Source organism: Phaseolus vulgaris, unplaced genomic scaffold, assembly GCF_000499845.2.
Source record: "Phaseolus vulgaris cultivar G19833 unplaced genomic scaffold, P. vulgaris v2.0 scaffold_17, whole genome shotgun sequence".
In the NCBI taxonomy this organism is placed as follows: domain Eukaryota; kingdom Viridiplantae; phylum Streptophyta; class Magnoliopsida; order Fabales; family Fabaceae; genus Phaseolus; species Phaseolus vulgaris.
Window position 1 is genome coordinate 393,380 of NW_027174086.1, and position 14,087 is coordinate 407,466.

Genomic DNA, 14,087 nt, shown 5'->3' on the forward strand with positions numbered 1-14,087 from the left:
TGAAACTTTCTTTAAAACTAGAAATTGCATGTAATGGAAGCTATTTATGTTCTTCATAGAACACTAGGATAGATGATTTGGAGTGAATGTGACTTTGTCACAATATCTTGATTTCTATGCAGGGATTATGTTTTGTTTGAAAACAATTTGAATGTTTGGAATTGAGTAAGAATGTTATTTGAATTTTTGGTTAAAAAGTGATTGTTTTAGAATGTTTTGAATATGATACTTTTGTTAAGAAGTTGACATAACGACTAGATTATACATGATAAGTTATAAAGTTTTTTAAATTAAGTTTTGAATATGGTTTAGATAAGTAGAGTTAGTTCTTATAACTTTCCACATTAATTTATGAGTTTAATGTGAATGGAAATATATATTGAGTTTAATGATCAAGGTTGAATTAAAATGAGTAAAGGAGATATTTTAGCAAATTATAGTTGTATTGATAATTTTGAATTTGTTTGAGTTGTATTTCTTAAATTGGTTTGGGTAAAACTTTGAAAACAAATTTGGTTCTAGTGCATGAAGTTGATTTTTGAATATTTTTTACTCAAGTAAAAGATTTTACCTCAAGCAAAAATTCTACATTTTCTCTTGTTAGTGAAAATTCCAACACAGTAGACAATACAATATTGTGTTGTCTTCTTTTACGTTGATAAAGCATGAATATGCTTAGACGATTTACACATAGTTTTAAGCTAACCTCATCCTGTATGAACATATATATGTTTATTCTATGTTATAGGGAATGTATGTTGTTCAAAGAATACTCTTAAACATGTTAACTGAGAGTGACTGCGATTTGAAAGAGTACTCAATTTTAATCAGGAGTTGTTGTGTCAAAGAATACTTGTTTTAGTCAGGAGTGCCTACATCCGAAACCATATTTGTTTTAGCCAAGAGTGTGGTTGCATTCTCAAACAATACTTGTTTTAGCCAAGAGTGGTTGCCCTCCTAAACAATACTTGTTTAGCCAAGAGTAATTTCATTTCAAACAATACTCAATTTTATCCAAAAGTGGTTGGGTTCCAAATAATACTTAAAGGGGTTAGCCAAGAGTGGCTACGTTCCCAAAGAATACTCGAAGGGGTTAACCAAGATTGACTACAAGCCAAAGAATACTCCTTTAGTTAGTTAGGGGTGACTATGATTTGAAACAATACTTGTTTGTAACTTCGTAGTATTAATGTGCTTAGTGAACTTAATCGATTGATTGAGAACTAAAAGTAGTCTATTTTGTCAGACAAACAAGTAAAAAAATATCTTGTGTATCTCTCTTTCTCCCCATCTCCTTTACATTGCATATTATTATTATCTGCATTAACTTAAGAATGAGAATTATTGTGATCAATTTCTAAAATGCTTTAAACAAGTAAATTTGTTAAGTTATAAAGTTGTGGTTGTTACACTTCCTTAGACGCAATATAGGTTAAATGGCTATTAATGTATCGCTTACCATACAAAACTATCGTCTGAGTAATCATAGTCAGACAATATTTACGATAAGTTTTAAAAAAACTATTAAAACAAAATTCAACCCTTCTTCTTGTATTTTTCTTGTTTTCTATAGTTGGTATCAAAGATAAGCCTCTAAAGAATTGAGCGTCTGACAGTGTCTAGCGGAAAAGATCCAACACAAAAGGCTTTCAACAACAAATGATGGTCTAGGTAGCATCCATCATAAGGTCTCTGACATTCTTGTGAAAAGACTACTCATACTCGAAGGACAAAATTGAAATGTTCATCAAGTCGACAAATAATCGATTATGGTACATCATAACTAAAGGAAACAATGAGATGAAGGCTCTAGAGGAAGATCAGATACATGTTGACTTAGAACAAATACAACAAAGCAAGGTACACTTTAATTTTGGCTCTATACAAAGATTAATATAAAAATATTTGCATATTACAATCAACCAAGGAGATATAAGACTCCTTCATGATGTTAAATTACAAGGAGAATGAAGATGTTGAGTAGAAAAAAGTTGTAACCCTCACAAACCAATACGAGTCCTTCACCTTGATGAGTGGTGAGACTGTGGATGATATGTTTGGAAGAGTGAAGGTTCTTCTAAATGAGTTAGACACATTTGGATATAGATTTTCCAAAACTCAAATCAACCTAAAGCTTTTAGATAACATGCCTAAGGTATTAGAGCCGAAAACGAATGTCCTCTCCGCAGCTCGTAATTTGAAGGAGCTCATGTGGGATGAGTTTTAGAAATCCTAAGAGTGCATGAGATGTATCACAAGGATCATGTGCACGTGATAAACTCAACATCGTCTGACCAAGGTCTTCTCACAAGGTCAACATCTGAACAAACCCAACTCAGACTATACCTCGAAAGTTTAGTCTAAAAGGTTAATCGATGAAAAAATATCCTTACAATCAAAAAAATCTTAAGTAGATATTTAAAATAGAGGATCATCATAAAATTGATTGCTATGAAGATGTGTAAGTAGGACAAATGATGACAAATTACTTAGAGCTAAAAAGGAAGAAACTGAAGAAAATAAGACAAATATATATTTGATAGCTGGCATAGAAGGAAAGTTGTCAATGAAAAATTCATCGTCTGAACATCTCTCATCAAAAGATATTTTTAAAAGAAAACTTAAATACTAATTAAAACACAATTCAACCCCTCTTATATTTTTCCTATTTTTCACAAAAGGTACATTCTAAGTTTTTCTCTAATTTTATTTCAACCTTTGATTCTTCGTGTTCATCATCTAAAGACGAAGAGAAAGATATTTTTTTTATAAGAAACTTCTTAACAACTCTAACTCCATTTCTGAGCAATATTTAAAAATGAAGTAAAAATTTAAAGTTTTGATCTTCAAAAATGACAAACTCAAAAAGAAAAAGGTTGGAGTTGATGAAAAAGTATCTACCTTAGAAGATTATATCGTCTAACAGCAAACAAAATAACGTACTGTAAACATGATTTTGAAAAGGTTCCAAAGAACTCTAAAACCCTAAATCTATTATTTCAACTTCCAAACAAACATGCGATTCGATAAGTTTGGCCTTGGTTATGAACTCTAGAGTAAGAAAGATCAAAACAAAATATGTTCGAAGAATCTAATAAGATCTTTCTATCATTGTGGTAAATTTGGACCAAAAGAATTTATTATTCCTGTTGTAGTCACGATGATAAAGAAAAATCAGAAAACGAAGTTGGACCTTCACCACTATATGATAGGAATAAACAAAAGACGATAGATCTATGTTCCCAGATTCAGTCAAATGCCTACATAAATTTAAACAATGGTGACCAATAATTCAATATCAATTCTAGCATTGTTCAGTTTCTCGTTGAAATAAAGAACGGATGTCTGTTTTCTCCCAATAAAGATAAAAGAATCAAGCCCCACTCTCTTTTCTTGCAAAATGATTCGTGGGTAAAGAAACTTGTCCCTACCACGTCCACTTTTTCAACTAAATGTTGTGATAAATATACTTTAATTGAAATTGTATTAAGAGTAAATATTAAGATCTTTTTAAGAAAAAAAAGGTTGTAAAAATCAAACCATAGAGTTAATAGAAATTTGTACGGTGATGTTATTTAAATATTATTGTTAAAGTATTATATTATATATTAGGTGAAGGTTGATTTTGGGGTTAGGAATTAAAATTTATTTATAGTCTCAAACTTACTTTTGTCCCTCCATTTAAACTTATTTTGGGTGAAAAAATGGATAAATTATACCCATGCCCTCTAGAATTATTTAAGTTATTCTCCATATTATTTCTTTTTTCATCTTTACTTTAATTTCTCTTGATATATAATACTAATGGTAAGGATATATACCTTAGATTGTTATGTTATTATATATAACAATTAATAAAGGTAATTATTTTATTGTACACATCTTTTTATTATTCTTAAAATATAAATTGTTTTCTTCTTTATCACATGAAGGTTGCATTGCATATCAAATTATCTTTAATCAGATTGTATTCGTTAAAGTTCGGTACACTACAAAGAAAATCATGAAATAGAAACCAATTTTTATTGTTAAATAGTTTATAAATTGGTATCCAATTTTTATTGTTAAAGTCCTTCCAGTGCCCAGGAAAGAGTTAACAACTAGACCAAACAAGTTCTTTGGTCATATTATCATTTTTATTATACTTATTATTATTAACATAATTTATACATATTAATATAATTATTATTAATAATATTAATATAATAATTATTAATAATATTAATATAATTATTATTAATATTATTCATATTATTAATATTTATTAATATTATTCATATTATTAATATTTATTAATATTATTCATATTATTAATATTATTAATATTATTATTAATATTATTAATATTATTATTAATATTATTAATATTATTATTAATATTATTAATATTATTATTAATATTATTATTAATATTATATTCATATTATTAATATTAATATTGTTAATATTGTTAATAATAATAAGTATAATGAAAATTATAATCATACTAAAGCATTTGCTTGGTGTAATGGTTAAATTTTCTGTTAGTTATTTCAAGGAATCTGACTTCAAATTCCATTCACTGCAAATTTTATATTTTGGTGCCAAAATTTAGACCTAATGAGATATATGGAAGTCCAATTTTCTTGAATCCTTCAAATCACACTCTAATTGATCCTTTGACTCGAGATCTTCCATAATAAAATACAAACAAACCACAAATGTTTGTTATTAAGTTATTTTTTTTAATAGAAAGCATTCTTGGACATGATGCATAATAACAATTCTTGGACATTTATCATTTTGAATTATTTAAATTGTTTTTTATTGGAAGCATAATGAGTAATTTAGACCTAATGAGATAAATGAAAGTCCAATTTTCTTGAATCCTTCAAATCACACTCTAATTGATCCTTTGACTCGAGATCTTCCATAATAAAATACAAACAAATCACAAATGTTTGTTATTAAGTTATTTTTTTTAATAGAAAGCATTCTTGGACATGATGCATAATAACAATTCTTGGACATTTATCATTTTGAATTATTTAAATTGTTTTTTATTGGAAGCATAATAAATTATATATTTGCAATCAACATATTGTGTGGAAAATTTATTTATTTTTAAGTAACTTTTTTTATATTATAACTTGATTTAAAATATATAAGAAAAATTCAAAGAAATACAAACAATATTTATGTTGAAATGGAACTGTATGTTATTTTTTTTCCTCTGTTTAAGATATGTTTTTAAGAAAATTGAAACAAATTCACCCGAGAAACAGTTAATTTTTGATAAAAACACATAGAATAGAACATAAATAGGTTAAAGATAACATATTATAAGCTATATATTAAAATCAATTATGTTAAATATGCAATTCCATTTCCAAATTATAGTCACGTTATTAGATTAACTTTCACAAAACATGAAACAACACATTTTGCTTTATTGTGATTTGTGAACCTCATCTTCATACAAGTTTCCGGGTTCTCAAACCATTCTTTCTAAGTTGGAATGGAGATCAAAGTACAGTTCTGACACGTCTCTCTCGTAGTGATTGCCATTTTCTCATTGCTTTTCCAACATCTTCATCTTTATATCTGGGGGTTATCCATAGAAAAAGGTTGAACTATACTTTTTTGTTTAATTAAATGCATTTTTACTTGAAAAATAGCATTATCTTTGTTTTTTTTGGTTTAACCTGAGCACTTTCTTTAAAAGTCAATCACTAATATCTTATTAAGACACTAAGATAAGATTCTTTTCATGTCCTTTCATCTATATATACGAAATATTTATTTCGATAAATTTATTTATAAGTATTTTCTAAAAGAAGTAAGATTAAAAAATAAAATAAACTTTTCCGTAAACTTAAACTAAAGCATGTCAAATTAAAAATGAGAAAGCAGAGAAACTATATGAAAAAAGAAGTAAGAAATTAATTTATATATAAATTAAATTTAGTTTGTAGAGAAGTTCATTTTGTTTTATTTTTATTTTTCTCTTCTATTTGTGTTTGCGGATTGATACAATATTGAAGAAAATAATATTGTCTTTAATTATTATAATATTGTATTACCCAATTCAAAAATAATTTATACTTGAAATATATATGTGCTAAAAATATCTTATCAATATACATATTCACTTATAATTATCTCAAATATACTTAATATTCAAGTATACTTCATATTATTGATTTAAGTATTTAAACGTTTACTCATTTCATCTGTGTTCAAGATACTCGCCAAATATTTGTATATGTATATATTAAAATTTATGTAGCCATGTTTCAAAGTTCTAGGTGGAACATTGATGGTAAATACCTTAGTTTATTAAACATATTAAAATACAGGAGTTTTATTTTTTAGCTGTATGTGTATGTGTTAGAGAAGACTTTGTTAAAACAATAAAATTTACTTCACTAGTTTTTACGCTCTTGGAATGATGAAGATAGCAAAAGTATTTCACTATATATTTTTTATAGTTTGAGTAAAAAATATAGAGAAAATACAATAGAAGAGAGTTGAATTGTGTTTTTTTTTAAATTGCATATTTTGCAAATAACGTTTATTTTTAAAATGTTTAATCAATTAATGGTGATTAGGTCTTACGTATTGTTTTATCAGCAAGAAAAAAAAATATATCCCACTACAAAACAACAATTCACCTAAAAACATTCCTACCTATTCCTTTATATATATATATATATATATATATATATATATATACTCTTTACAAAGAAGGTAATGCATACATAAAACAAACATCACTAAAAAATCAATTTTAAAAACTATAAATAATTAATTATTATAATAACTAAATTAGATACTATTTTAAAAAATAAATAAATTATTAGTTTCTATTATTAATAAATAATTTTTAAATTGGTATCTAAGGTTTTAACTACCAATTATTTAAATTCTAAATTTGGTAGCAAAAAGTTTTGTAATTAATTAGATATCAATTAGAACTAATTTAAAAATCAATAATTTTTTTAGTCTTTACAATAATATCTAATTTAATCAATATAATAACTAATTTTTTTATCTTTAAAATTAATTTTTATCGAATGATTTTAATTTTAGTGCGTCTCAATGAGAATCATTCCCTTCCTCTATGCTAGTCTTACCTATTCAATATTATCATTCATCCACTCATATCATTCTTTCCTGTTCAAGCTCACCTCCGTAGCAAGCTTTTTATAGTCCTCGAATTATCCTTACATCTTGCATGTCCCTCCTAGCAAAACTTACAGTACATTAGGGAAAAATAAACTTGCCCATATAGAAAAACACTGCAAATATACTTAACCATCACTACAAATGATTAATTTACCCTCATCTGTTATTATGCCATCTACACTGTGACCCTAACCAAACTTCAACGCCTTGTTATCTGTGCATAGGGCGATAAGATATTGATCCTGAAAATAGTAGCAAAAGCTTCCAACATATCATTAAATCAACCTTTGCCTTACTCGCATTGCACACCCCACATTCATACAATTTGCCCAAAAACTTTGGCCACCACTAAGTCAAAGTTTGACGTAGTGTATCAGACCGATATTTTTAACTTCACAAATTTGCTTATATATAAAATGTATGATTTTGTGTAATATGCAGTGAATTTCCTTCTTTATTAGTACAAATAATAAAATATGTAGAGAGATAGAGAAAGAGAGAATACACACTCTAATTTTCGTACAGGTCCGTCGTATCAAGTAGACTATACTTGGTTCTTAATCAACTGATTGAATTTCACTAAACATAATACTGTTGCAAAGTACACTCTTAATTTAACTGTGTATTCTTTGTTAAACAACCACTCATGAATAAGATGAAGAAGTTGTGTGCAGTGTGATCAACTAATCATGTTAATGCTTTGAACACTCTCTCAGTTAGCTAATTGAGATAGTGTTTTTTTATGAAGCTTTATGATAGGCACAAAATATTTAAGCAATGTTTCAATCCTATACAATGTGATCTCTACTTTTCTTCTTCCCTTTGATATACTTTATAGGTTTTGAAAAATATGATTGTTTTCAATCAATTTTTGCTCATTGAATCAACTTCATTTTTTTTTATACTTTTTTTGTCTGATGAGCTTGCTTGATTGAAAATGCATCAAATACACTTTGTACATTAAATGCTCTCTTCTTCCTTAAGTAATTTTTTCAATAGTTGGATTAGGTTGTCTTTTTTAGTGTGCCTTGTCTTGATTTTTCCTAGTTGTGGCAGTTGTACAAGCAAATATCATTTCTAAAGTTGACAATGCTTAGTGTTTGAAAATTGTAGAGAAGAAATAGCTTTAACTCAAACTCCAAGAGATATTTTAATGTTGACTTTAATTTATGTTTTTAACGAATCTCTTTGGTAGATCAACATTCTCTACAACTTAAAATAAACATATAGATATTTATTGAATTACGAGATTGACTTAATCTATATGTATATTTTATATTTTAAGCATGTTTTATCTTATGAGTTTTATGTAATAAAGAACATCACAATGTTAATATCTTCTGACAAAACACTGTCTTAAATGATCTATTATTTTTATAAAATGATCTATTATTTTTATAAAGTTATAAACTATTTTTAATTAGCACTTAATCAAATACTATTTTTACACACTTAATCAAATACTAAGGTGTTGGACTTTTCCCTTTAACACTTTCCAACACCACTTTTATTTTTACTAATGCACCATGACATTACATGTCTCTACATCCGTATTATTTTATTAGGGATAAATACATAATACTATTTAAATTAAATTAATTATGATTATAAAACAAAAAGTTGATAAAAATTTAAAAAATAGAAAAATAAAGAAAAAAATAATTTATAATTTTTTAACTTTTTTTATCTTTAAAATTTTTTGAATGAGCAGTAAAATACATGTACAATTAAGTTGATATTATTTTAATAAAAATTATTCCATGTTTAAATATAATTAATATCACATTTTAAGGCAAGAAAATAACAAATATCTGCTGGATAACTGACCTATGAGAACTTAGGGGCAAACTAATTTCATCACGACTAAAAATTTCTATTTTTGTTTTCGTACTTAATTTTCATGCACCTCCTCTTTAAGTAAATTTTCATGTGTACTAATATCACCTCTGCGAAGCATTATATATAATATATCTTATTCCCAAAATTCAAAGTCAAATGCATGCTGCAATTGATAGAATTTAGTTAAAAGATAATTTTTCTTTTAGTGATGAACGTCTTCAAAAATAAAATAAAGTAAAATAAATTTATATATAATTAAAAGTAAAAATTTAAAGAAATAAATAGTAAAAATATCTACAAAGTATAGCTCATAAAATATATATTTTGTTTCTTTACTACAAGTATTTATCAAAATCATGGAAACGTATCTACTTAAAGTAGTAGTTTTTCATCTATGTGTGTAACAAAAAAGCTACATAGTAATACATGTTCGGATTTATTTAGAGAAAAACGGTTAGAAAAAATTTAAAAGTTAATAATAAAAAAAAAGTAATATCTCTACTAAAATATTAAACAACTTTAAAGTTTTAGGTTAAAATATCAAGACAATTATTCAATATAAATATTTTTAGAGATAAAAAATAATTAGTTATTATATTAACTAAATTAGATATTATTTTAGATACTAAAAAAATTATTGGTATATACAATAGTTTCTAATATTAATAAATAATTTTTAAATTTATATTTAACTAGTTACAATGTTTTAACTACCAGTTAATTTAAATTCTAGAGTTAGTAGTTAATTAAATACCAATTTAAAAATTAATGTATAAATTTTATTAATAATATACTTTAGATACCAATAATAATTTTAGTTTTTAGAATAGTATATAATTTAGTCAATATAGTAAATAATTATGTTTGGTCTCTAAAAATTATTTTTTTATATAATATAATGATTTTCTTTATAGTGTATATGATATTATTTTATATGATTAACTCATGACTTATTTTAGTTAAATAAAGGTTCCAATAATATAAGATACAAAGGAGATGAAAATTTAGATATTATGAAAAGCAGTTATCTAAAATTTAATTATAATTAGTTTAGTTGGAGATGAGGTTATAGTTAAATTGAAAGGGGTGTGAAGGGACATATAGGGAATAGCAAGCATTTAGAAGAGTGGTTAAAAGGGTTGGAGATGATGTTGTGTTTTGATAGGAGGAGGGAAAAATGTACCCCTATCAACTAGACATGTTATTACCCTTATTGAATTCAACTTCTTCACCTTATTTTATGCAAACCAACATCATGCCTCCAATTCATCATATGCCAAATCGGTGCTTTCTCACACCCTTACAATCAAACTATACCAAACCAATTCAAATAACAACTATTTTAATTACCTTCACTAAATACAAATTATATTTAACTTTAACTAGATATGTTTTTTCACTTATTGTTTTTTAGTTAAAATATATTTACAATAAATTAAAAGATAAAAGTATGTGTACGCTATCCTTAATCTTTAATTATAAATAAATACTAATTTTATTTATACCATAAATAGATAAATATGCATAAAAGAAATATTACATAAGTCTAACAAAAGCAAAAGCCAAAATACATGCACCTTCTACCAAAAATAACTCTACAATTAATCATCCGTACTTTTCTAATACTCCTTTATTATTCAATCATTCAACAAAATATAAATCACACGAAGAACCATTCAAAACAGAATGCATATTCACTGGTTGATGATTTTGTTTAATTTAACGAAACCTTAACTTGTGAATGGAGAAGAATTGTGTAGTTGAAATGGTATTGTTATGATTGTTTTATGGAAATCAGGAACAGAGTGAAGGTGCTAGAAGGATGCTAATGAATAAGGCGTCATAGAAATTTGAATAATTGAATAATAAAGGAATATTAGAAAAAATATGAGTAATTAATCAAATAATTGTGTTTGGTAGGAAGTGTATTAATTGAGAACAATTCATGATTAATGAAGATGAGAGCCATTTAGAACACATGAGTATTTTTAGTATTCTATGTTAGCCGTTAGGTTAAAATTAAATAAAAAAATTAGATTTGGTGTAAGTCTTTTAATATATATAATGCTGTCTGATATTAAGTAAAGAAAACCTGAAACTAAAAGGATGTTAACCGCCGAATATTTTTAAATTTAAGGATAACTTGTTCAAAATAATTTCATTTAGTAAAGATGGGATCTCCTCTATCAACGGAGAATTTAAACCATGCTTCAATTAAGTTACTGGAAAAAAATACACTGTACCCTTTACTAAAAGTAAATAAATTCTTCAATTCTTTTTATAAAAAATCTTATATTATTTTAAAAAACTCAATTTTTAATATTCATAATTATTTTTATATCTTTCCATTTATCTCCACAAAATCTACGTCAACCTTTAGCAATTCATTTACTAATTTCCTTTCTATAAACAACACTTGTAAAAATTGCTTGTAAAAATTGCTAGCGTACACACTAAGAAGTGATTTAGAAACAACCACTAAATTATTTTGTTGTTGTACGTGTTTGCCTGTCTATCGGTAACAACTAACAAGTTCATTTGACTTTTGAACTGGATTATTATTCTTCATTTGATTGAGATGACCTAATCAAAGAATCTTAAATAATGAGCGGCTATTTATGAAACAATGAATAGTAGTTATATGACTAATTCAAAGAACTCATAACAGTCAACTCAAAGAATATCACCTGATCAACTTATAAATATTCACTCTCCAAGAAGTACAATCTATCTAATTTCATACTCTTAACTCCCATACTATTAATAACCTATTATTCTTGAGCTCTTACTGACTTGAGCATTGAGAGTGTTTTTCAGGTGGACATCCCCTTTCACATTAGAGACCAACTAAGAGCTCACTCCCGAGGAACATCCGGTTCTCACCGAATCGCACTCCCGAGCTCATTTTCGGTAGGAATATTTGGCGCCCACCATGGGGCCTGGTAAAACTTTTCCCAGGACCATTATAGACATTTGGACATATACTCTCAATATGAGTACTCGACAAGAAAACACAAATAAAATGATGGGGGACCCCTCCGAACAAACAAGGAGGACCTACCAAGAACTGAAGGACGCCCTGGGCCAAATGCGGGAGGAGATGGAACAAAATTGACATATCTGGGAGAGCAACACAGAGTAGAATTGCTAACACTACAGGGTAACCCGCGACACTTGGAGCATACTGCCGAGTCCCAGAGAGTTCCCCCAAAAAAATCGAATCAATAGGAGAGGTCGATATCTCGCACTCCCACCATATCATCTTGGAGAGGAATCCCATCGAGTTCCACACAAGACAGGACGGGGCAAGGGAGCCATGGACACGAACATCAACCCTTCAAGGAACTCCCTAACCCGTTGATCAACCGCACAATGAATACCAACTTAAGAGGTTTTCACCCCCTCATAGATGAGGTCATGAGGGTCTAGCTGCCCCAAAGATGGAGTTGGCCCAATATGGAGAAATACTTGAGGACCTCTGATCTTAAGGCACATGTTAAGGCCTGTATGATCCAGACTCAGCTATTCTCAAAGGATATGGACGTGCACTACATGTTGATTCCCACCACTCTGGAAGGGGTGTCCTTGGAATGGTATTACTCTCTACCCAGGAACTTGGTAGACATTTTTGACACGTTCTATGGTCGGTTCCTCGCCAGGTTCGCGGATTGCAAGCCCATGGCTGCCACCTCGACATCCTTGCACAATGTCGTGCAAGAGGAAGCAGAAGGCTTGAGGCAGTTCATGGTCCGATTTGCTCGAGCTACTTTAAACATACCCGACCTGCACCCAACAATGTCTGTGCATGCCTTGCTAGTGGGGCTACGTCCAGGGAAGAAGAAAAATATATAAGCATCGAGGAGAATGTCGATGCACGAAAGAAGGCAATGAAGGCACCAACTGCGACAGCCTTCACTAGCCACAAGAGAAAGAGGTAAGAGAAATCTGAGAACTACACCCCTCTGAATACTTTGAGGGAAATTGTGCTACCATAGGCCTGCAACTTAGAGCTTTTACGCCTACCATCTCCAGCCCCCAATAACCCTTAGGGGGATCAAACAAAACATTGCAACTATCACCAAAATTCGAGGCATAACATAGAAGAATGCTTCAAGGTGAAGGACCTCTTGGAGGAGCTTGTCAAGTTGGGAGCCTTAAATTGTTTCATCTCTCGGGTCGAGAACAGTCGGGGCAGAGGGTCAAGCCAAGGTCGAGGAAAGGGAAAATCAAATTGAGGACGAGGTGGTAGGGCAAGAAGTTACCACTGAGCTGATTGAACTGGTACCCCAGAAATAAGCAGGGCAAGAACGACCCAACATGAAATGGGAGAATCCTAGCAAGAGCTTTAGAATTAGGAGGGGCAATTGTCAACATGGGTCGTGGAGAGATCAACACCATTGCTGGTGATTTCGTCGTTGTTGGTCCTACCAGTTCAACAAGAAAAAGACACATTCGAAGTGTCAATGTTGTTAGCCTCCTACCACCACAAGTCTGATATGATTTTCTCTTTACAAATGAGGATCGGTCAACCAGAGACCCTAAACAAGACGCTCCCGTAATAATCACGGTCACTATGGCAAATTGGAGGTGAAGCAAATCCTGATTGAGAAAGGTAGTTCGACCGACATCCTATTTTGGTCAGTGTTCAAAAAGTTGGATATCTTAGAGGACCAGATTCAAACATACCCCGGCTTGTTGCTCGGCTTTGTTGGGAAAGAGACCACACAATGGGGTATATAGATCTCTTAACCACATTTGGCATGGGAGAGGTACATCGACCCATAACAATGTGGTACATACTAGTGAATGTGGATACCTATTATAATGTCATCATATGCAAAAAGACCTTGAACTAGCTGGTTGCAGTGGAGTCAACACCTCACATGGCCATGAAATTCCTCGATGAGAGAGGAAACATGATCACCGTCAAGGCGGAGCCCAAGGTAGCCAGAGAATGCTACGCCCAAAGCTTGAAAATTACCCCTTACTCGGTGTCGAGGCCAGGCAAGGAGGGGACAAGCCTAGACCTGTCCTACCTGGAGGAGACAGACGCACCAACTGATCAGGATAAGTGGAAGGCT

The 14,087-nt window shown here is 29.4% G+C and overlaps 1 protein-coding gene across 1 annotated transcript; it reads left to right on the forward strand.

Moving 5' to 3' along the window:
* The first annotated feature begins 12,462 nt into the window (after nt 1-12,462).
* LOC137817159 (uncharacterized) lies at nt 12,463-12,858 on the forward strand. Its single transcript, XM_068620408.1, has one exon. The coding sequence runs from the start codon at nt 12,463-12,465 to the stop codon at nt 12,856-12,858; it is 396 nt and encodes a 131-aa protein (XP_068476509.1).
* Nucleotides 12,859-14,087: the final 1,229 nt, after the last annotated feature.